Source organism: Carcharodon carcharias, chromosome 13 (assembly GCF_017639515.1).
Source record: "Carcharodon carcharias isolate sCarCar2 chromosome 13, sCarCar2.pri, whole genome shotgun sequence".
NCBI classification, from domain to species: Eukaryota; Metazoa; Chordata; class Chondrichthyes; order Lamniformes; family Lamnidae; genus Carcharodon; species Carcharodon carcharias.
This window is the reverse complement of record NC_054479.1, coordinates 131,121,602-131,147,251: the sequence shown is the minus strand read 5'-3', so window position 1 is coordinate 131,147,251 and position 25,650 is coordinate 131,121,602. Positions and strand designations below refer to the sequence as shown.

The window sequence follows — 25,650 nt, the reverse complement described above, 5'->3', positions numbered from 1 at the left end:
GGAAGTCATGTTGGAGTTGTACAAGACAGTAGTTAGACCTCATCCAGAGTATGCGACCAGTTCTGGGTGCCATACTTGTGGAAGGATGTGAAGGCACTGGAGAAAGTACAGTGGAGATTCACAAGAATGATTCCCAGGATGAAGAACTATAGCTATGAGGGTAGATTGAAGAGATTGGGACTGTTTTTCTTGGAGAAAAGAAGGCTGGGAGGAGACTTGATAGAGATGTTCAAGATCCTGAAGGGTATGGACAGGGTAAATAGTGAGAATCTGTTCCCACTCAAGAGAACATCAAGAACTAGAGGACACAGATTCAAAATAATTGGCAAGAGAAGTAAATGTGATGTGAGGAAAAAATTTTCACCCAGAGGATGGTTGGAAGCTGGAACAAACTCCCTGAAAGGGTGGTGGAGGCAGTTTTGATCGAGGTATTCAAAAGGTAATTGGATTACTACCTGAAAAGAGAGAATGTGCAAGGTTAGGGGTATAAGGCAGGGGGGTGGAACTAGATGGAATGCTCTTTCAGAGTGCCAGAACAGACTCCATGTGCTGAACAGCCTCCCTGTGCACTGTAAAGAAACAGTAATACTGTGATACTGTAATCAAATATGGAATTAAATGCTACGCTCTAATAATAATCATGAAATTACCAGATTGCTGTAAAAACCAATCAGGTTCACTAATGTACTTTAATGGTCTTATCTGGTGTGGCATACATGCAATTCCAGACCCACAGCAATGTGGTTGACTCTTAGCTGCCTTCTGAAGTGGCCTAGCAAGCCACTCAGTAGGAGGGCAATTAGGGATGGGCAACAAATGCTGGTGTGACCAGTAATGCTCAGATCCCAAGAAAGCCAGGCCCCACTCCCATCCTTACATATTTGAAAAAGAGAAAATGCACAGGATTACAGGGGAACATAAAGAAAATGGGACTAATTGAATAGCTCTTGCAAACAGCATGATGGGATAAATGGCCTCCCTCTATGCTGCATGATTCTATGAACCCAGCAGGTCAAGGCTCAAGTAGTGTGGTGGTCCTAACTGGGCAAAGAGCAAGGAGCTCACAAATGTCCTGCTGGTAGAATATGCAGTCTTAGCTGGTTAAATTCCAGAGAGACTTCCCATGCCAGCCTCTTTAGCCTTGGGAAAATTGGGTGCATTCCCTCAGGTGTGAACTCCATATTGTGGATACAGAAACTCTACTTGGCTGGATTTGGTGGTCTGTCAGGCACTAACCAAACAAAAACTTAATCCTACTCTAGGAATTTCCTCACTGTTGGCTGCATTGGTGACAACAGGACCCAAGGTATCTTGGGGCATAGAGCGGAACTTCCTTTATCCACCTTCCTTAGCCTCTGACAGAATTCTCACAGCACCAGACACTTCAGTGTGGCATCAAAAACAACCAGTGTGCCTAATTATTTGTATTGTACCCATCTTCATTCCTGTGCCAAGAGCATAACTGCATCAGACAAAATCTGTGGACTCTTCACTGTCCAACATGGTTTGCTCCAATAACAGAGGACCTGTTGTTAGAAATCTCATCCAAGTGGGCAACAACAAAGGGTAAGTGGAAAGGTTAAAAAGTCAAAAGCCAACTGAACCCACGCCTTCCACAGACCGACTATGTTTTGCTTGATTACAAAATCAACTCAATCCATTTGTTTTCCTGAAGAACAACTCGAAAGATAATTTTAACCTAATCTGCTGGCAGGATTCTGAGGTGATCAGAAGAAGGAAGGCTAAAATGGGCCAGCTTTTTTTGCACCCACCCAATTTTATTTCCAATGGCTTCAAACTGAAGTCCTACTCTATATCAATGCGTCCCATTAGTGAGACAGAAGGTTATGTGCTGCTGTGTCTAAGAGGGAAGATGGACAGATCTGCTGCATAACTATTACAGTATTCCAACAACAACTTCTATTTATATATCTATGTATATGTAAATCATCTATATATCTGCTTATATGTAAACCATCCAAATGCATTTCACAGAAACATAATCAGACAGGGCCTGGGCAATTTTCCACTTTACTGAATAGATGACAGTGTTGCAACTGTACTGGAAAAGCTTGGCTGGGGTGCTGTTAATTCTGGAGCACAAGTCTTCTGCACTATAGTTGGGATCTTGTTGACGCCCATAGCTTTAATATCCAGTGTCTTCGGCACTTTTTGATATCATGCGGAGTGAATCAAATTGGGTGAACACTGTCATGCTAAGAACTACAGGAGGAGGCTGAGATGGACCATTCAATTGGCACTTCTGGCTGAAGATTTTTGCAGACACTTCAGCATTGTCTTTTCCACTGGCATAATGGGTTCCCCCAACTTTGAGGATTGGGAATGTTCACAGAGCCTCAGCCCACTAGCTACTTAATTGCCCACCACCATTCATGACTGGATGTGGCAGGACTGCTGAGCTGTGATCTGCTCCGTTGGTTGTGAGGTTATTAAACTCTGCCTGTAGCATGCTGTTTCTGCTGTTAAGCATGAATGTTTCCCCGTGTTGTGCTTTCACCAGGTTGGCACCTCATTTTTAGGTAAGCCTGGTGCTACTACTGGCATGCTCCTCTGCTACACTCCTTAGTGCATCACGGTTAAAATTGGGAATGCAAGATAGGCATTTTGGTTTTTTTTTATATCTGGGTTTTTTTTATTTGGTTTAATCCAGGTTACCCGAGTTCAGACAGGTTCAGCAGCTGGTGGTCTCCAACTAGATTTGGCAGCCATGCAATAGAAAGAGGAGATGTCAGCCAGATTCCTGCTACTGGTTGCTCCCCAGAGGAAAGTGTACCTGTGCAGATGGCAGAGGGATGACAAATTGGCTGAGTTGCAAATGGATTGCTGGCTCTTTGACTGTTCTCATGTCTGAGGAATGGGCTGGAGGCAATGGTGGAGCTACACCCTAGAATGAGTCAACATCTTCAGGGGAGGTGGAGGAATGGGAACAAGCAGTGAAAAGATCAAGCCCACTGTGCCTGTGAAAGAAGCACCGTGGGATGCCTCTGCCACATTCAAGGCGTTATAGAAATGCAAGTTGTTGTTGAAACATGTAATTGTCACGATTTGCGTTGGGAATGCGATTGCTACACATCAGGCCGTGAACCCACTTCTTCTCACAACTCCAAGCAAATAAGTTCTTCAGCGAATCAATTAGACCGAGACTTGCCTGTATCATGTTCTGCCTCGAGACCTGACAGCTATTCCCAGACCTGGGCAGGCAGCCATGCAGCAGTCAAAACCCGATTCTTCCTCTCTCACACATTCAGCTCTTTTCATGGAATAAAATCTCTGTCATTTAATATCTTCCTTTCTCCCTGAAATTATTAAAAGTTAAAGCCACATGACAAAATCTTTTCTATATATGATATATGAAAAACAGTTGGCTCTTTGAGAGATAAAGGGAATAGATGGTGAAGTCAATGGCTGCAGTGGTTTTTAAAGCAACACTATCACAAAAGGGATTGATTATAAATAGTGATTCATTACTCAGGGATGGCAGTTGATTCATATAATGGATTGGCATCACGATGAAAAAGGTTTGGATTGCCTTCTGTGAATCACTAGATCTGTCAGGAACTTTTACATGGACCCTTGGGTCCCGCTTACCGGAATCATCTCCCCACATGTGTCCAACTAATAAAACAAGAAGCTTTCTGGAGTCTCATCGTATCGATGACAGCGAAGTGGTTGAGGTGCCAGGTGCACATGGACCTCAGCTTGCTTCCCAAGGCTGTTATCGTGGGAACTAACCTCAGATTACATGAAGTCATCTTTGTGGCAGTGTTTAGCCAGTGCATGAACTGCGTTGGTCCCTTGACCACTCTAGGAGGGCTGGGGTCAAAGTCCAGTTGAGGCCAGCCTCAACACCCAAAATTCACAGGCCCCACAGGGCAAATTATAACGGCGTCAAGGCAACATTTTATGGAATGAAGAGCCAGTCGTCCTGGGAGGGAAAATGGTGGGGTTGCATAGGCAGGGCACCCAACAGAAATTAAATCAGAAGGGAGAAACACTGTGATCTTATTCACGTCAATGTTCAGTTTAAAGTTGAAGGTCAGCTTAAATCCAAAGGAGAGTTATTTTCACATGAGAGCGTGCCAGTCTTATATCATTTACTGGAGAATCTTGGCTGACCCTCCTAAGGAGGACTGAGGGAGTGCTGCACTGTCAAGAGATGCCAACTCTCAGATGGGGCAAAAAGGCAGGGCCCTTGTATGCCTTCTCAGGCATATATAAAATATCCCCGCCATTATTGCAAAATCAACAGTGGCGTTCTCCTCGCTTTCCTGGTGAGAAGTAACAGTAGCTAAGGCCACTTTTAACTTCACACCTTGCCTGTTGCTCCCATTTGCATGTGCCCTGTCCAAGGCTGAGGGAGCCAATGAACCAATTGTTAAAAAGTGCCACTATTGGTCACTGAAAGTGAAATCAGAACTTGTGTTGCCTACCTGCTGAGTAAGAGCTGGAGTTGAACTAACACTTCTCCTGGCCACAAACCATTAACTCAACTTGGAGTAACACTGAAATTTGATACGTAAGGTAATGATCCAGTAACTCGGGCTGTCCTTTTCCAATTCAGAGGGGGGGCTCTGTCTTAATAGTTCAGCTAACATATAGTGAGAGCACAGGATTTGAGGTCCATGGCTCATGAGGGGATCTGATCTCTAGAAGGTCTCAGTATTGCTCCTCTGATCTTTTCCTGAAGTAGGCACTTGGGTTTCCAACCTGAAACATTTGTCCTTTTCTTTTTTGTTCAGACTGACCTGCTGTGCAATTCCACAACCCTGGGTTTTTATTTCAAATATCCAGCATTGTCACTTTCCTCTTTGTACTTGGCCCATGAGTAGACCATCTACGATGTTGCTCAATGCAGTTTTTTAAATATTGAAGACACCAATGTAAATACAAGTTGTGCTTTTTTCTGGATAGGCACATCTTGAAGTGAACAGTTGCTCTAAATTGAGAGCAATGGGAAATGGCTGGCTTTCTTTCTTTTTTGGTACCTTTTTCCTAAGATTGCTTTGATTATTTATAAAGTGTGGCACTGTGTTGTGACATCTGCAACCCAACATCTGGAATGCAACATCTGGAATGCAACGGACTCTGAATTTTCATTGTACATTAGATAGACAGGCAGATGGCAAAAGGCAGACAGATAAATAGGTAAACAGACAGACAGATGGATAAACAGAGAGATAGATGCGATAGAGTTTGAAAGTTGCTGCATATCAGAGAAGAACCAAAGGGAATGGGAAAGGACAGCTCTCTGGCACATTCACCCTCAATTACACTCTCTCGACCAGAAATGTGTCTCCTAATAACTATAATTCAAGTATCATTATCTTGCGCCCCTCATTTCGTGTTCAAATCGAATTATTTCATTTATATAGTCAGTGAAACTGATTTTTAATGAGGCCTCTTAAGAGCAAAGGGCTGAGAGGGGAGAGGAATTCCCATGGTGCACAGACTATCGAGTTACTTCTTATAGATGCAGTAAAATCAGAGAAAGCATTCACCTGTGTGAACAGAAAAACATGTTGTTTCCAAATCCCACATCCATTTTTTTCCCTTATTCAAATTTCTTATTTGCTCAAACTGCTGAAGCCAGTGACCTCTAGGTTGACCTCAGAAAGCACGAGCAGCCAACTTAGATCTGGTCACCACATTTCACTCAGAGTGGGTTCTCTGCTTTCTCACCAGCCTCTCTGACCCCTGGAGTCTGAGTAGCAGAGAGCTATGTTTCCAGTTTACACCGCCTAAATGATTTATCAGGCCGAAAGAGCCCTCCTCTCTGTACAGACAGCAGCCTGGACCAAGGGATGAGGTGGCAACCTGAGCTTCTCAGCCTGCCTGAGCTCCCTGGCACACAACCCAATCGATGCTCTCTGCAGCTCGGCTGCTGGAGTCAAGTATCCAGCTGCAGAAACTAGGACAGGGACCTCATGATATCCATCCTCAGGCCTTGGCACTCTGCCCGACACAGAGAACCTAACACCACAATCTAACCATAGCACTGGATCAAGCCTGGCTCTTTGTAACTTACTGCCTTTACCGACAGTTAAAGACCCTTCTTCTGACAAGGCTGGCTTCTTTCTTGCAAGCCAACAGTAAGCAACATTTTCTCTGACACAAAGGGGCAAATCTGCCCCTGTGCTCGGGAAAACCCAATATGTGCACTTTCACAGCTTACAAACCGCACACCTGAGCCATGTGTGACTTCACACACCATTTGTTTCTTTTCACACCTGGATCAGGTGCACAGTGCTGGTGCGAACCTCGCTGGAGTGCGTAAGGGGTGTGGGTATAGAGATGGCCTGCTAGAAGGCCTGCCTTGGTTCTCTAACATAGTGTCCCAGTGTTTGAAGACCCCTCTAAATCTCAACCCTCACATCCTTCACTCCCACCCACCCCCTGCCAGCCTCCGCCCCCTCATATCCCCCATGCTACAGCTATCCAAATAATAGGCTACTTTCTGGGAATGAAAGAATAGGAGTTGCTCTTTTCAATTCCAAAACAGCCCATCGATCAATGTAAGGGAACAGGTGGTTAGATTTTTTTCAAGTGGTGATCTTTTTCAGGTGTCAAACCAGTTTCTTTTTTAAATCAGCCAGAGCCATTTAAATCACAGCAGAAAATATGACACCACAGGCTAATAAGACATTTTGTTACATTTTTCACTGCATTATGGTGCTTTCTCAAGCACTGTAATGTATGTATACAAATACGCAAGGCTGATCAACGTAAGGGTCAACTTACCTTTAAAGGACAGATCCTTATGATGAATCGCTTCATTAAAAATACATCTAAGTTACAATACAGCACCTACTAATGACATTTGAAGGTGTGAAAACACTTTGCACTTATCGTTCAGAATGTTCCAGACTCCTCAGCAGGCTATTTCCTTCACACCTCTCAAACCTGGCGTGCCGGTAATGGGCTTCCTCAACCCCACACCACCAGATCAACATGGTGCGGGAGGAAATCCGATTTGCATTCCTTATTTAAAATGAGGAGCCTGACCTCAGCCAGGGCAGGGGGGTGGGGGCGGGGTGGGGGGGTGGTGATGCACGTTTTGCACACTAGGCAATCCTGACCCACAGTAAAGACCGGAGGAAAATAGCACAGGGTTAGGAATGCAGAGGAAAATCAGATTTCCTCAAAAGAAACTAAGTGTGGCCATTTGCGCAACAAAGCGTTTCTCCACACCCAGCCAAAACTCTGCCCCAAAGTTTGCAAATGATTAGGTTTCTTCCCCTTCCTTGTCAAACATAATTTTCAGTGCCCTTGTCCTTTTCGGATCCCTCAACAGTCTTGTCCCAACCTTATCGAGCCATCTTCTAGCTGGATATCCTGACCACTCCTCATTCTACACCACTAAAGGCTAGCCTTACATCTGCCTTACCCCACACAACCACCCCACCACCAACCGCACACCCCCCCCCCCGCCCCCGTGACATTATCTGCCCTAAACCATTTTTCTATCTTTTTCTTTGTTCAAAAAGCCTCTTCAAAGACCTCCCTCTAGGACCATGTTTGTATTCCTCACTCCTCCTGTCCAACCTTTTAAGTCTGTTCTTCTGCATCCAACTCACTGTCCCACCTCCTCTCCACGACCTTTGCTTAAAACCTCAGAGACGTTCATGATTAGTGATGTAAGTTGTTGTCTGTTGAACCAAGTTAGAGAGCTTCACTGCTGTAAATTAATAACTAAAACAGTCACGGATATGGCAAAACCCCTCAAAACATGCACACCTTCAAAATCAAGACTGTAATCAGATCAACAAGAAAAGTGAACTTACACCATTATCTTCCCGCAAAAACAAATGAAATAACAACTGATATAAACATTGAAAAGAAAGAGGGTGAGAGGGAGCAGCAAAATAACAGGGGAGCAGCACTGACAGCACAAGGGTTCCTGCAGTGATTCCACGGGCCTGCTTTTGATTTATAACACAATAATATAAGGAAATAGAAAGCAAAAGACCATTTGTTCCATCAAACTCATCCCTTCCACAAATCAGACCACCAATCTCCAGAGCACAGTTTCCATTCCCTCCACTTCATCTCGTCTCTGCAAGTAAATCAAGGAGAACTTCAGGCTACTTACCTGACCTTACACCCTCTAAGGTTTATCCTGGACATCAACCTATCAATTCAGGGAACATCGTGTTCCACATTTGATCATCCCTTGCTGAACTTAAGATCTTAATCCTGTTGCAACCAGACTGAAGATATTTATGAACCAAGCATCAACTGCTTACAAATAGTGTGGCCTTTCATCAGGCTGTTTGATTAACAGGATTACAAGATTTTGGGTCGTTAGTCCTTATCCAACCGATATCATGCAACTGAGAAACTGCCCATGTATCATTCAATTGGTTCACTTGGAATTGCATTTACAGAATTTTTGAAATAATTTTACATACAGACATCTAGTCTATCTCTTGGCTGTGTCCTTAGGTCTCTGCTATCACCTGTATGCTGCTACTAGGACATCCAATTAAGTGGTCTGTTCCTGGTCTCCTGCTCTTTGGAGATGGTGGGAGAGTACCCACTGAGTGGCTCATTTTCTGGTTTATCAATCCCTCCATCTGTGGAAAAAGAGAGTTTGTCTCCTCCCAGGACATGGGATGGGTTCCCTGGGCCCAGTAGAAGTTATCCAACTGATATCAATCAGATGAAGACCATATAGGGTTACCAACAAACAGGCGAATCACTCTGCTTCATTACTGCCCAAATTCAAAATGATTGTCTCCAAAATTAAACTGACTAAACTAAATATCAGTCAGTTCCCCTTCCTCAGGAGATGCATTGGGCTGTTTCAATACCTCTAGTTGCTTCATACCAAGCACAAGAAGAATATTCCTTAGACACCAAACACTGGTTGAAAATGCTCCAAAAGATCATTCCATTTATTAAACAACTGCTGGGTTCCACAGCGACAAAGAAAGACACAGAGGGGGTTTGGGTCTATACTTACGTGTTATGCAGCACACACCAGCCACAGTGAGGGTCTCCAGAACCCAGACATTCGGTGCACGTCTGGTACTGTCCACAAGTCTCCACAGGCACTCTGGTCAGCTGAAAGCACAGAAAAAAGGTAGAATTTAGTACAGCGCCATCAGGTCCATCAAGATCTTGAAAATTGAGGAATCGTAGACCAGAGGCCCGGAGTACAGAAGGTCAAGCTGAGTTACAGTGTAAACGTGATTTGTAATATATGATTAATGATATGTGACCAGTGATATATGATTTGTGATATATGATATTTGGTTTGTGATTGTGAGATATGATTTATGATGCACAATTTCTAGCATATGGTTTGTGATGTATGGAAATGATTTTTGATATTTGGCTTGTGATATGTTGGATAAACAGTATTCAACACAAAAGACAGGAAAATGCTGGAAACCTGCAGCTAAGAAAAGACAGGTTAATGCTTCAGGTATAACCCTTCCTTAGAACTGCAAAGTAATTCAATGAAAGATCTCTACCAGAAACATAAATCTCTCTTTTAGGTGCTGTGCAATCCCTGCGCTTATTGCACATTTCCAGCATTAACAATTTGTCTTTCTTCATTATTTCAAGTTTACTGCACCTCTGGCCCTTACTGTGACTACCTGATCACTAATCGCTATCTCTCGTCGGGTTTTATAATGCCTGCAATCTATGTGGGCTATGATACTTGCAACTTTCGTAGCTTCTTAAGTGAGTTTTTTTTTCATTAACAAGCTCAGGGGATGAGTGAAGCACTTCCCCACTTCATCATCAAGTGCCAAGCATTCCCAAGTCATGAGCAGCATGAGTCAGATGCAGGTAAAGCTCCTCCTTGCCCTGGTGAGGTGCCCACACCCGAAATTCTACTGCATTTTTCACACCTGCCATCCTTAGTACTTCCCTGAGTGACTGGGCTAACTTAAATTAAAATAGAGAGTGTGTTTTTTTTTAGAGTGGAACCACAAGCAACATGTGTCAAACTGTTCAGTCTCACTTCATACCCACCTCTTGCAGTCACAACAGAATCATGTTCCATCACTATCCATTGGATTCAAACCATGATCCCACTTGTCATCACCATATTGCATATCTTATATCACATTGCAAATCATATTGCACAAACCAAACATCACATCAGAAGCCACATATTACAATGCGTGAGTTCTATATGTAGCTATGATTCTTATAACTTGCATCACTTTTTTGAATGTCTTTTTTTCCCCTTTTAATTAAGCAAGGAGTAACTGGAACATATTTTTATTCCATCAACCAATGTCCACAGCAACCGTCTCAATTCAGGTACAGCACAAGTTAGATGTTAAAATTCTAACTCTTGTTTTCAAACCCCTCCCTAGCATCACCCCTCCCTATCTCTGTAACTTCCTCCAGCCCTGCAACTCTCTGAGGTATTTAAGCTCATTTAACTCTGGTCTCTCGGGCATCTCCAGTTGAATTGCTCCACCAGTGGTGGCTGTGCTTTCAGCTGCCTAAGCCCCAAGCTCCAGAATTTTCTCTCCAAATCATTCCTCCTTACTACCTCTCTTTCTTCTTTCAAGATACTCCTTTACAGCCGACCTCTGTACAAGCTTTGGGTCCTCTGACCTAATATCTCCTGATGTGGCTCAGTGCCAAATTTTGTTTGGTTAAAACTCTTATCATGTATCTTGGAACATTTTACCACATTAAAGATGCTACATAAATACAAGCTGCTTTTGATGTGTCATGCAGCCCATCTCCTTTAGTATATGGCATTCCTGTCATGGCTTGAGGCACACAGTGACAACCCACCAGCTCCCAGGTCCCTCATGGGTCCTTCATCATTCTTCTCTGAAGCATCTAAAGTTTATTCCTAGCTACCTCTGATTATTGGTTATATTTTGTACCTTGTATGTTACTATAAATACATTCTTAAAGACTCATTGTGGAGGCAGCTGAATCCAGTTCCAGCCCAGCTCCAGGCTGACCTCGATGCAATACTGAAGATGTGCTACACTGTCAAAGATGCTGTCACCTGGATGAGCCATTAAGCGTTGTTCTAGTGGATGTCGAAGATCCTATGGCACTAGTCGAAGAAGAGTAAGGGAGTTCACATGGTGCCCTGGGTCAACATTCAACCCTTAACCAACATCACCACAAGAAAATTGGTTAACGGCTTATTAATCTCATTTGCCATTTGCGGGATCCTGCTTTGTGCAGCATTGTTGCACCTAGATAACGACAGCTGGTGAGTATTTCATTGCCTGTAAAACATATTGGGACGTTCTAAGGACATGTTTAAAAAAAAATGGTATGCGGGGGTTGGTGGTGGAGGGGATCCGGGGGAACAGAGAGGAAAGTTTGCAATGTGAATTTAACCTGAAAATAATTTTAACACAGTCTGCACATTCCTGCAGGGAGGATGAACATAAATCAGCAAAAAAAACACAATCTTTTATAATAAAAATGAGGATCAATACTCAATACCGTGCAAGACGATTGTTTTATTCAGCCTCTCTGTGTTTTTAGTCACAGACAACATTCATTATTGAAGACGTCAGCAAAATCATGGCACAGACATTACTGGGTGCACAGCACCTATCGCTCGGTATGTTCTGGAAAGGTTGGATGGAACCACTCTTCCCTCTTGTCATCTACAGCGGACAACAGCTCCTCATTTTAGAAAAGCTCAGAAGCCGAGAGAGAAACAAAAATCAATTCTGAGAACAGATGCATGAAAAATCTCAGTCACAGCATTTCCCACAGGGGAATCTGTTCCACAGTAAACACCGAGGTTTGTTACTTTACAGCAATGATTACCACAGATAAAACCAGCAAGCTCGAAACACTTTCAACTGAATACAGCCATTCACCTGACAGGAACATTGTTCCAATATGTTTAGGATTGAGGCTGCCTTTAATTCCCACTGTGCTGACCAATTAAAAGTAAGGGTTTGTCTACTCTGGTTGGATGTTCCTGGAGGTTTCACGGCCTAACGGCCCATCTCCCCTGCCCGCCCAGCCCCCACTCTTCTGCCAATGGTGCATCCTTGACACTCCAACTGCCTCTGCCAATTGACAAGCAAGCAGATTCTTCATTATCCAATTGGATGATCCTTCATTGTTGGTCAAACAGCCAGTTTTCCCCTCTCCAATATTGTTGTAACTAATGGATAAAAAGCATACAAAAAAAATTGAAAAAGCAGACATGATTTTTCATTTTGAATGGTGGAGCAGACTCGATGGGCCGAATGACCTAATTTCTGCTCCTATGTCTTATGGTCTTATGGTCTTCTTCCAAGTTGCTCGCTGCAATATCAAGATCGATCTTTAATTCCAGGACACTCCAAGGCAAACTTGGCAGCTTGACAATTCAGCAAGAAGCCACTCAGAAAACCTAAAGAATGAGACCGTTGAAATAATTGCTTTTAAAAACATTGCAATTGGTTGAAAAGTGCTTCAGGACACCTTGAGGTTGCTAAAGGTATTATATAAATTCAACTTTCACTTTATTTCCTAAAAAATGCGCGTTTTGAAGTCAAGTGAAGGCTGGATGCAATTTGGTTGTGACATTCCCCATCGACAATCGCACAAAGAATAATCACTTGGGTGAGTTCTTAAAGGATTATCAATCCCCCTGGGACTTCACCCAAACAAGGAGTCAACGGCTCTGGGAAAGGATGGAGCTGCAGGTTTTATAATTGACAGACACAAGGAAAACAGCGAAAGAAAAGCTTCAGAAATAAAATCCAGGAATGAAAAAGAAAAATCATTCAAGGAAACTTTGGCTTTCACAATGGAACCACCTTCCGTTATGCCATTATTCAGAACACAGTTCCCTTTTTCCCTCCTGCACTAGAGTCTTCCACTGGAGTTATGCTGCTATCAGGCAAACCAAAACACTTCAATTCAGCAGGGGTCCCAGAAAATGTCACAATTGCACAGGGCAGGCTGGATGGACAAAAGGGTCTTTTTCTGTTTGTCAATGTTCATGTTTCTCCCACCTCAATGGTCCATGCTGATGATTTCCTCCATTTCTTTACCTTCAAGCTCTTCAGCACAACATTTAAAATATATAAACTTGATAGAATATATAAAATACAAAGCACTCTGCGAAGTCAGGACACCCCAGGTCACAACCAGTGAAGTATGCTTTGATGTATAGTTGCTGTTGTAATCAAGGCAGTGAACGTATGGGCAAACAGAGACAAATGACAAATTAATCCGTTTTTTGGTGGTTTTGAAGGATAATCATTGGCCCAGACACTGAGGCAAGCTCCCTGATCTTCTTCAAAGTAGGGCCGCAATATCTCGCACTTCGTGAGTGAGTGGACAGGAAAGTACCTCCAACAGTGCAGCGCTCCCTCAATACTGCACTGCAGTGTCAGCCTAGATTATGTGCTCAAGTTTCTAGGCCTTGAACCCATGAGCTTCTGAATCGGAGGAGAGTGCTGACACTGAGCCAAGGCTAACTGCTAAGTAAATGAAAATTAAGATGTACAAACAATAAAACCCCAACAAGAAAATAATGTAAAAATGCAGAAAAGAAACAAGAAGCCATTCAAATCTAATTAGTAGCTATTTGAAACAAAAACAAAAATACCTGGAAAAACTCAGCAGGTCTGGCAGCATCTGCGGCGAGGAACACAGTTAATGTTTTGAGTCTGAATGACCCTTCAACAGAACTAAGTAAAATTAGAAGAGGTGAAATATAAGCTGGTTTGGGAGGGGGGGTGGGACAAGTAGAGCTGGATAGAGGGCCAGTGATAGGTGGAGATAGCCAAAAGATGTCACAGACAAAAGGACAAAGAGGTGTTGAAGGTGGTGATATTATCTAAGGAATGTGCTAATTAAGGGTAGAAAGCAGGACGAGCAAGGTACAGACAGCCCTAGTGGGGTTGGGGTGGGGTGAAGGAATCAAAAAAGGCTAAAAGGTAGAGATAAAACAATGGATGGAAATACATTTAAAAATAATGGAAGTAGGTGGGAAAAGAAAAATCTATATAAATTATTGGGAAAAAAGGGTGGGAATCGGAAAGGGGGTGGGGATGAAGGAGAGAGTTCATGATCTAAAATTGTTGAACTCAATATTCAGTCCGGAAGGCTATAAAGTGCCTAGTCAGAAGATGAGGTGCTGTTCCTCCAGTTTGTGTTGAGCTTCACTTGAACATTGCAGCAAGCCAAGGACGGACATGTGGGCATGAGAGCAGGGTGGAGTGTTGAAATGGCAAGCGACAGGGAGGTCTGGGTAATGCTTGCAGACAGACCGAAGGTGTTCTGCAAAGCGGTCACCCAGTCTGCGTTTGGTCTCTCCAATGTAGAGGAAACCGCATTGGGAGCAGTGAATGCAGTAGACTAAATTGAGGGAAGTGCAAGTGAAATGCTGCTTCACTTGAAAGGAGTGTTTGGGCCCTTGGACAGTGAGGAGAGGGGAAGTAAAGGGGCAGGTGTTGCACCTTCTGCGGTTGCATGGGAGGGGGTTGAGGTGTAGGGGATGATGGAGGAGTGGACCAGGGTGTCCCGGAGGGAACAATCCCTGTGGAATGCTGCCAGGGGGTGAAGGGAAGATGTGTTTGGTGGTGGCATCATTTGGTTGGCGGAAATGGTGGAGGATGATCCTTTGAATGTGGAGACTGGTGGGGTGATAAGTGAGGACAAGGGGGACCCTATCATGTTTCTGGGAGGGAGAAGAAGGTGTGAGGGCGGATGCGCGGGAGATGGGCCGGACATGGTTGAGGGAGCTGTCATGTGATGCTGCCAGACCTGCTGAGTTTTACCAGGTATTTTTGTTTTTGTTTTGGATTTCCAGTATCTGCAGTTTTTTGCTTTTATCTTAGTAACTATTTGATTTGCTCTCCGTTTTAATAGGGTTACTATTGCTGGCTTGCAGCTTTTAAATGTAGCTGGCATATAGTTAAAATTAACAGGGCAGGACCACCACCCCTGGACCAAAAACAAAGCAAAATCCTCCCCCTTTAAAGGTGTTGGCTAAACTGGCGATCCTGCATTAGCAGTTATTACCCACCCCGAAGTTTGGTTAAGCTGCTTTGCCACATCTGTGTGGCATGTTTCAATAATTACAGCTATCAAAAATCCATTACAACGCAATGCAACCAGCTCTCGGCTTCAAAGACACTGACGGTGGGAACTCGTCTCCTGATGAGCCCAGGGCTTGGGCCTGTATTTGCTCCAGAATACCAGGGGTGGTATATTGAAATATTGCCCAGGGTCCCTGGGGTGAAACCTCCGAGTTTCAGCATTAGTGTCACTGGCTGAAGCCAAGACTCATGAAACCCGGTCTCCTTCTCCAAATCATTACTTTCACAGGCCCCAATATCATGGTATGTGTCCCCTCACTCAGTCTTCCCTTCATCCTACTGACTACCATCTATTGAACTCTTCATCTAATCATTGCATTTTTATTTGCCTCACCTTCCCATGAGATTGCTACTGAGTGCAGGAATGCTGAGCCAAAGGTCTGCTATGATAACTAAGCTTGGAGGGGTTCTTGGGGGAAGGGGTAAGTTGAAAACAATGCAGAGCGGACAGGTTCAGAACAAAATAAAGAAATTGCGTTTATATAACACCTTTCACCTGCTCAGGATGCTCCCAAGGCACATCACAGTCAACGAAGTATATGTGAAGTGCACTGTAACATAGGAAAAGCCTTGGCGGCCAAAGTATGCACAGCAAGATCCCACAAGCAACATATGAGACAAACGACTTGAACGTCCACTTTTGGTGGTGGTGATGAGGGGACAAATATTTGGGCCAAGGGCTGAGAGAACCAGCCTGTCCATCTTCAAATATCCAGATCACCTTTTAACGCCACCCTCAGCAAACAAACTAGGCCTCTGAAGCCTGCTCTGAAGAAGAGTCATAAGAACACGAAATGTTAACTCTGTTTTTTTTCTCTCCACAGAGGCTGTTAGACCTGCTGAGTTTTTCCAGCATTTTCTGTTTTTGTTTCAGATTTCCAGCATCCGCGGTATTTGGCTTTTAAACCAGGCCTCGGCCTGATGTTTAAGAGTGACGGTAAATGGACATGGAAGAGAGCGGTGATTGTGTGGAATAGTCGGCCCTAGGTTACAACAAGGACCGATAACAGAAGGGGGTTTACCAGGGGTAAGGCAAGAAAAATCCATCGAGGGATTGAGGTAGTGAATTGTGCATTCTGTTTTGAAATTGAGGTCAGCCAGGTTAACCGAACGTACCGGATTGGAATACACTATGTTCTCTATCGGTTCAGCCTTGGCTGTGGGGCTTGGCTAAACACCTTGGTGTCTCAGTTACCAAAAAACAATCTGGATTTTCCGTGTCCAGCTGGATAACCGGACAGGTGTAGCCAAAACCAAATCTTACTCCGTTCCCCTCAACTCCCAATCCCCGCTTAGCTCCCTTATCAGCCCTGCCTCAAGTTTCTTGGAGACTGAACTACAAGGTTCAAACTCAAGTTGCTAAGTTGAATGCAGTCACGAGACGTTTCTCTATAAAATCCACAGCAGGTCAACAGGAGGCGCTAGTGACTTCACTACCAGGCAAGTTCGGCTGAGCTACAGATGAGACTATCTCCACCATGATATCCCACAAATGGTAGCCAGGCCCAGGGTTTAGACCTGCACTGGGCTACCCAAGCTGTTCCCCATCACTCCACATGCAATCGAAGCCTGCACACATCATAGGGGAGACGATGGTGGTGGTAATGTCACTGGCCTGGTAATCCAGAGGCCTAGGTTCCTGCTCTGGGTTCAAATCCCACCATGGCATCTGGCAAATTTAATTAATTAATCTGGAACATAAAGCCAGTCTCAGTAATGGTGACCATGAAACTATCACCAATTCTCCCCTTTAAGGGAGGAGATCTACCACGCTTACCTGGTCTGGCCTGCGTGTGGCTCCAGACCCACAGCAATGTGGTTGACTCTTAACTGCCCTCTGAAATGGCCTAGCAAGCCAGTGAGTTCAGGTTCAATTCGGGATGAGTAACAGATGCTGGCCTTGCCAGCAATACCCACAAATAAAGGAAAAAATGTCTGAGTCAAAGAAATTACCTGGGAGCGGCAGAAAATCCAAACTCTGATTTGCTGTGCAAAGTGGAAGGTTTGTTTTGTCCTTCCCTGCAGATTGACAATAGTTTTCACACCCAGGGCCTGATCTCCTGGGATTCTTCCTTGCGCTGATCCAGGTGCAACTAACTTAAACATTCACTCCCTCCATAGCCTGCGCACCGCGACCACAGTGTGTACCATTTACAAGATTCAGCAACATGTCACGGCTTCTTCCACAGGAGTTCTCCAACACAGCCAGAGTGAGAAGGGCAGCAGGCGCTTGGGAACAGCATCAAGTTATACGCCATCCCGACTTGGTCACTTAATATTGGCCATTTAATCATCAGCGCTGAGTGAAAATCCTGGGACTCTCCATCTAACAGTACTGAGACAGCATCTTCACTGCACAGACTGCAGTAGTTTGAGAAGGAAATGCCCCACTACCCTTTTAAAGGCAACTGACAATAGGAAATAAATGCCAGCCTTTTGCATGACCCCTACATTCTGAGTTTGAACGTTCTTAAAAGTTTGCTTTATGGCCTTCGAGAAGCAGGGAGTAAATATTATCAATGCTCTTAGTATAGTTATAAAAACAAAAAAACTGCGGATGCTGGAAATCCAAAACAAAAACAGAATTACCTGGAAAAACTCAGCAGGTCTGGCAGCATCGGCGGAGAAGAAAATAGTTGACGTTTCGAGTCCTCATGACCCTTCGACAGAACTTGAGTGAGTCCAAGAAAGGGGTGAAATATAAGCTGGTTTAACGTGTGTGGGGGGTGGTTTGGGTGGGGGGAGAGAGAGAGAAGTGGAGGGGGTTGGTGTGGTTGTAGGGACAAACAAGCAGTAATAGAAGCAGATCATCAAAAGATGTCACAAACAACAGAACAAAATAACACATAGGTGTTAAAGTTGGTGATATTATTTAAATGAATGTGCTAATTAAGAATGGATGGTAGGGCACTCAAGGTATAGCTTTAGTGGGGGTGGGGGGAGCATAAAAGATTTAAAAATATTTAAAAATAATGGAAATAGGTGGGAAAAGAAAAATCTATATAATTTATTGGAAAAAACAAAAGGAAGGGGGAAACAGAAAGGGGGTGGGGATGGAGGAGGGCGCTCAAGACCTAAAGTTGTTGAATTCAATATTCAGTCCGGAAGGCTGTAAAGTGCCTAGTCGGAAGTTGAGGTGTTGTTCCTCCAGTTTGCGTTGGGCTTCACTGGCATGATGCTGAACTCTTCTTCCGCCGTCTTTGTCTACGGGCTCACTTCTTTGGGCAGGAGTCCTCTCCTCGTTCAACGGATCCTTTCACCCACCTCCAATATTCTCCCTCCACCTGGACCCCTCCCTCTGGATTCTTACTTTCTCTTGATCTTTTCATTGAGAACTGTCGGCGCGACATTAGTTGTCTCAATTTCTCTGCTCCTCTCATCCATTCTAATCTCTCTCTCTCTGAACTTACTGCACTCCATTCTCTCAGGTCTAACCCTGACATTGTCATCAAACCCACTGACAAGGGTGGTGCTGTTGTTGTCTGGCGCACTGACCTCTACCTCGCGGAGGCTGAGCGTCAACTCGCAGACACTTCCTCCTACCTCTCCCTGCTCCCTGGACCATGACCCCACCACTGAACATCAAACCATTGTTTCCAGGACTGTCACTGACCTCATCTCCTCTGGGGATCTTCCTCCCGCAGCTTCCAACCTGATAGTTGCCCAACCTTGGACGGCCCACTTCTATCTCCTACCCAAAATCCACAAACAGAACTGTCCCGGCAGACCGATCATGTCAGCTTGCTCCTGCCCCACAGAACTCATTTCTCATTATCTTGACTCCCTTCTCTCTCACCTTGTCCAATCCCTTCCCACCTACATCCGTGATTCCTCTGACACCTTACGTCACATCAACAATTTCCAGTTCCCTGGCCCCAACCGCTTCCTCTTCACCATGGACGTCCAATCCCTCTACACCTCCATCCCCCACCAGGATGGTCTGAGGGCCCTTAGCTTCTTCCTCGAACAGAGGCCCGAACAATCCCCATCCACCACTACTCTCCTCCGTCTGGCTGAACTTGTTCTCACTAAACAATTTCTCCTTCAACTCCTCTCACTTCCTCCAAATAAAAGGTGTGGCTATGGGTACCCGCATGGGCCCCAGCTATGCCTGTCTCTTTATGGGGTATGTGGAACATTCCTTGTTTCAGTCCTACCCCGGCCCCCTTCCACAACTCTTTCTCCGGTACATCGATGATTACTTCGGTGCTGCTTCATGCTCCCGTCGGACTTGGAAAAATTTATTAATTTTGCTTCCAATCTCCATCCCTCCATCATTTTCACGTGGTCCATCTTTGACACTTCCCTTCCCTTCCTTGACCTCCCTGTCTCAATCTCTGGTGATAGACTGTCCACCAATATTCATTACAAACCCACCGACTCCCACAGCTATCTCGACTACAGCTCCTCACACCCCGCTTCCTGTAAGGACTCCATCCCATTCTCTCAGTTCCTTCGCCTCCGTCGCATCTGTTCCGATGATGCTATTGTCAAAAACAGTTCCTCTGACATGTCCTCCTTCTTTCTTAACCGAGGTTTTCCACCAACGGTCGTTGACAGGGCCCTCAACTGTGTCCGGCCCATCTCCCGAGCATCCGCCCTCATGCCTTCTCCTCCCTCACAGAAACATGATAGGGTCCCCCTTGTCCTCACTTATCACCCCACCAGCTTCCGCATTCAAAGGATCATCCTCCGCTATTTCCGCCAACTCCAGCATGATGCCACCACCAAACACATCTTCACTTCACCCCCCCTATCGGCATTCCGTAGGGATCGTTCCCTCCGGGACATCCTGGTCCACTCCTCCATCACCCCCTACTCCTCAACCCCCTCCTATGGCACCACCCCATGCCCACGCAAAAGATGCAACACCTGCCCCTTCACTTCCTCTCTCCTCACCGTCCAAGGGCCCAAACACTCCTTTCAAGTGAAGCAGCATTTCATTTGCATTTCCCCCAACTTAGTCTACTGCATTCGTTGCTCCCAATGTGGTCTCCTCTACATTGGAGAGACCAAACGTAAACTGGGCAACCGCTTTGCAGAACACCTGCGGTCTGTCCGCAAGAATGACCCAAACCTCCCTGTCGCTTGCTATTTTTACACTCTACCCTGCTCTCTTGCCCACATGTCTGTCCTTGGCTTGCTGCATTGTTCCAGTGAAGCCCAACGCAAACTGGAGGAACCACACCTCATCTTCCGACTAGGCACTTTACAGCCTTCCGGACTGAATACTGAATTCAACAACTTCAGGTCTTGAGCTCCCTCCCCCATCCCCACCCCCTTTCTGTTTCCCCCTTCCTTTTGTTTTTTCCAATAAATTATATAGATTTTTCTTTTCCCACCTATTTCCATTATTTTTAAATATTTTTAAATCTTATATGCTCCCCCCACCCCCACTAGAGCTATACCTTGAGTGCCCTACCATCCATTCTTAATTAGCACATTCGTTTAAATAATATCACCAACTTTAACACCTATGTGTTCTTTTGTTCTGTTGTTTGTGACATCTTTTGATGATCTGCTTCTATTACTGCTTGTTTGTCCCTACAACCACACCAACCCCCTCCACTTCTCTCTCTCTCCCCCCACCCAAACCCCCCCACCCTCCACGCAGCTCCCCCACCCACCACCCCCCCCCCCCCCCACACACGTTAAACCAGCTTATATTTCACCCCTTTCTTGGACTCACTCAAGTTCTGTCGAAGCGTCATGAGGACTCGAAACGTCAACTCTTTTCTTCTCCGCCGATGCTGCCAGACCTGCTGAGTTTTTCCAGGTAATTCTGTTTTTGCTCTTAGTATAGTGCTTTGCACATTGGGTGCACCCATCACGGATCTGTGCCAGAGATCCACACACCCAATTCACAGCCGACAGGAATTATCATCTTTTGATATGAAGGATTGAAAACCATGGGTGCCACAAAACAGTCAAACTCCCTGGCCAATCTCCCAATATACACACCTCACTTGTGAAGCTCTTCCCCACCAGAATTAACCCATAAAAACTATCCCTATAATCTAGCTCACCCATTCTAACTCCCTGGCAAAACTTAGAAAGCTCTTACAAGCAGAAAAGAAAGACTTGAATGTTTGCAGATTTGTAAGTACTTGGTTGCATATTGGCTCATTTCACAATCACAGGATGTCCGAAAGCACTACTGCTGAGGAAGTACTTTTGAAATGCAGCCACTGTTGTCATGAAGGAAATATTGCACCCAATTTGTAAACAAAATGGCCCCACAAACAGCAATGAAATAAATGGCCAGATCAGCATGAAGTGTTAGCTGAGGACATCAGTAGAATGCCTCCAACAAAATAGTGCCACCCGAGAGGACCAACGGGGCCTCAGTTTAATGCCTCACCTGAAAGATGGCACTTCCAACGGTGCAGCACCTCCCTCGTAGTGCAGGGGGGGCATCATCGGATAGGTCAGGTCCTACCTCTGTGAATGACTGAAGGAGGGACTGCACCAATCAGGCCAGTATTGGCTTTGGTTCCTTCCCCATTTTGTGTTGAATGAAATTTTCTCAGCAAGGGTATTGTCTTCAGCACTCTTTGAGCTATAGGGAAATGACGGGCAGAGAGGTCAGGGAAGGAAATTGGCCAGGAGAAAGATGGCTCTTTTGCTTGACATTTGTAGTGACATTGTAAGTAAGTCCTTTATGATCCTGCCTTGCCTCTCACTCACTGATTGATAGCGGGTGATTCCTTTCACACCCTGAAGCATATAGATGTGTGTGCGGAGATGACCAAGCTAGTTACAGAACCAGTAGAAATGGAGTGAATTCGTACAGCCCCATTGTTGCTGCTGAGCTGATGCACAGGAAGTTAGGCCATATATGCACTATATATACAGACACACACACAGACTCGCGCACACACACAGCCACATCGGCTTTCAGTAGGACTGGATTTCACAGAGGCTTAGGTCATATTTACAAAACTGAAACAAGTCATTTGGCCCAGGCTGGTGCTTCTGCTCCACACAAGCCTCCTCTTCATCTAACCACAGCGACATAAACTTTCTCCCTCATGTGTCTACCCAGCTTCCCCTTCAATGCTTCTATACCATTCACCGCAACTTTTCCTGTGGTACCGAGCTCCATGTTCTAATCACCATCTATCGATACAGACTCGTCTACCAAAAAAAATCAGGCTTGGTACCAGATGGGACCAGGGCACAGAACAGCTCCTCCAGAAAAGAAGGAAAAAATTATGTCTTTGATTTAAAATAATTTTTTTTTTATAAAGTCTCTGTTGACACGAACACTGGGATCTCATTCACTGAAAGGCCAGGCCTTGGGTTTTGTTCTGATACAGGTTAATATATGTACAAATCTATAATATATACAAATCTATACATATCATATATAGGTAAAACACATATACAACATACATACACATTTTTGGGTCTTATATGAAGTAGCCACATTGACTGAGATTCTGCGTAGGCCTCTCTGGAAAGTGATGGGCAGTCAGAAAGCTCAAGAGAGAGAGAGAGAGAGAGAGAGATGTACAGTCGGTTTCCATTCCCAGCTAATTACACTGTGTGCACCTCAGCTTTCGCAGTGCTGAGCAGTGTCAGCGACTCAGCTGCTGTGACCCTTCATCTCTCCTGGGTTATTGACAGCAGCAGCCACCTGAATGGTGCTGACGTCTGACCTTTATATGGAGCTGTCAAAGAGGAAAAATCACCGCCTTTAATGACAGTAAAAGTCTGTGAAGATGTGCCTGACAGAATGGAATTGTCACTTTTCTTGCAGTTTACATCAATACTAAAGTCTAATTCTTTGACAACATAATTGCCCCTATTTTTTCCCCTTATTCATCCTACTTTATGCAGGTCTCTTCATTCTCTACAGCTTTTGTTTCCAAAAAAAAACCTTTTAAAGGTCGAGAAATGTCTTTGCAATTTCTACTTTTTGTACCTCCTCCGCGCCTCTCCTCTGAAGACGTTGGTTCATCTTGGGGGTACCGTCCCACTATTTAAGGCACCCTCTTGAACCCCACACGAGTCAGCTCAGGTAGCAGGTAGGTTTGATCCTGCTCTTGCCCGATTGTCATGCACATGTACATACATCAGGAAGTGCTGGGTCGCCAGAGCCCCCTCTCCTGATTGGGTGGGCTTGAGCTGGGAAGGATGTGCCAGCATTTGTCGGGACAGAGACAGAATTGTGCTCGGTGGCGATGCCTCCCTTAGGTGAATAACCTGCAACACTCACTGCCTGGGCTCACATGTTATGATAGGTCACTTGAGCGCAGTCGCTAGGGCCCCAGCATGAATGTGAATGTTGAGGGGTGGGAATAGGGAAACAGGCCCAATTTATTTCTGGGTCGGGCAGAGCCAAGTGTCAATGCTCAATGAGGTTTGATATTAAAAAGCGCTCCCCCTGCAATTCATGGGAACTGCCTCCCAGGCAGTTAAGGACCTGTAGATCCTTAAATATAGTCAATTATTGGAAGCCATTTCTGCTTTACAGGGAAACCACTAGCCTTTAAGAAGAGCCCATGTACAAGGCCCCTGTGTCACATAAGCCATTGCTCCTTATAAACCAACTAGCGTCACTCAATAAAACCAACTGACAAGAATAACTGGGCTCCTTGTGTCCAGACAGTATCTCCACAGGTTATGCTAAGATCACACTTGGAGTACTGCACACAGTTCTGGTCTCCGCGTTACAAGAAGAATCGCTAAGCACTGGAGAAAATGCAAAACGGATTTATGAGGATAATACCAGGACTAAGGACTTAAACCTAACCGGAAAGACTGGACAGACTGAGATGGTCTAATTTAGGAAAGAGAAGGCTGAGATGTGACCTGATGGAGGTCATTAAAACTATTAAGGAGTTGGATAGGGTAGATGTAGAGAGCATATTTCTAGTTTATGGCATCCACAAAGACAGGGGTCATAAACATAAGAGAGTCACTTATAAATCCAATAAGGAATTCAGGAGAAACCTCTTTACTCAGAATGGTGAGAGTGTGGAACTCACTACCAAAAGTAGTTCTCATGAATTGTATAGCTGCATTTAAAAGAAAGCTAGATAAGTAGATGAGGGAAAAAGGAATAGAAGGATATGCAGATAACATTCGATAAAAAGGAGTGTAAGGAGGCTCGTGTGCCGGATAAATACTGTCAGAGACCTGTTGGGCGGAATGGCCTGGCTCCTGTGCTGTGAAATTCTATGTAAACAGCCTGTATTGCCATATAAGAAGAATGCTTATCTCTCCATGGTAACAAAGAATGCAGCTTGGTTTAGGTCAGATTATCATCCAGCACAGGTTTGGCAGATTTATACTGGGCCTTATTTACTGAAGTCCATTTCACACCATTGAACTGTAAAATTATTGCAGTAAATCCTTCTTTAGTAGTCACCTGGCTGACAGGTCCCTGCCTGACAACAACTTGTCGTAAATTTTTCATTATTAAGATGGGCTCCTGAAATGCCCTCTTTACATGAGGAAGAGCTATGGAGCACATGAAGCTTTTAAAAATGCAATTAGGTGCAACAAAGAGTTAAGAATCAACCATGATCTAATTATGTGGTGGAGCAGGCTTGAGGGGCTGAGTGGTCAACTCTGATTCCCAGATTCAATTAGTGTGAATGTTTTTTTCCCCTTTTAGATGTCCTCTGCCTTGCGGTGTTAAATATTTCAGGCTCTTGTACCCTATACGCACACAGGGAACTTCCTCGAAGAGATAAGGCTACATACTCCAACAATGGAAATAATCTGCTAGCCGTGAAATGTTCTTCACTTATCTGTATCAATGGATGTGTTGTGTAATGCGTCGGGAACAGATGTGCCTTCCTGCATGTGGTATACCAATGAGGATTTGCCTTCTACACTTTGTACTTACTGCAGATAAATCCTCTGAATTCAGGGCACAGCTTAATAAAGAAATTATATTATTTTTAAACTATTTTGCTTTTGTTGCAATGTTTATACACGCCACAGCAAGGAAGATTAGAGCTCAGGCTACAGGGGGTGAAATGGTTCTTTGAAAGAACACCAACTGAAATAGAGAAAGCATTAGATAGGATAATTACTTCATGTGGAACGTGTCAGAAATGATCATGTATTGCAAAAGAGCGGCTGCTGTTTCTTGTGAATAATAACAAACCCAATGTGTTTATATACGTACACAATTATGTTCATACACACATACATATTTATATACATATATGTCCACATGCACATGTACATTATATATATATACATATATATTATATATATATCTGTGTGCGTGTGTGTGTGCGTGTGCGTGTGAGTAATGTGTTTAGATGGGTCGGATTTTATTGTTCCAAAGGGACTTGGTCATTGAGGTCATCACAGTGAGACTATAATCTGTCTTCTCCCTGTCATTTTACATGAAGCCTTTAAAAATTAGTTTTTAGTTGTTGGATTTTAATGGATTTTTGTTGTTTTGCTGTCAGTGTGACATTCGAAGGCTAGTGTTCCACTGGCTAGGGTGTTTTTTTTAACACATTAACACAAATTCCCTCACTGCCAAACATTGCTTCAGTGAATTATTAATATTCTATTAGTCTATTAATAAATAGAAGACTAACGGCCA

General features: G+C 44.4%; 1 protein-coding gene across 3 annotated transcripts in view; it reads right to left on the bottom strand.

The window, feature by feature from the left end:
- Positions 1-25,650, bottom strand: part of plxna4 (plexin A4) — a 701,383-nt gene that overhangs the window by 329,908 nt on the left and 345,825 nt on the right. For all 3 annotated transcript variants that reach the window (XM_041202720.1, XM_041202719.1, XM_041202718.1), the window contains exon 5: positions 8,984-9,084. In XM_041202720.1, the coding sequence (XP_041058654.1) occupies positions 8,984-9,084 (101 nt within the window). The remainder of the gene's footprint in view (positions 1-8,983; positions 9,085-25,650) is intronic.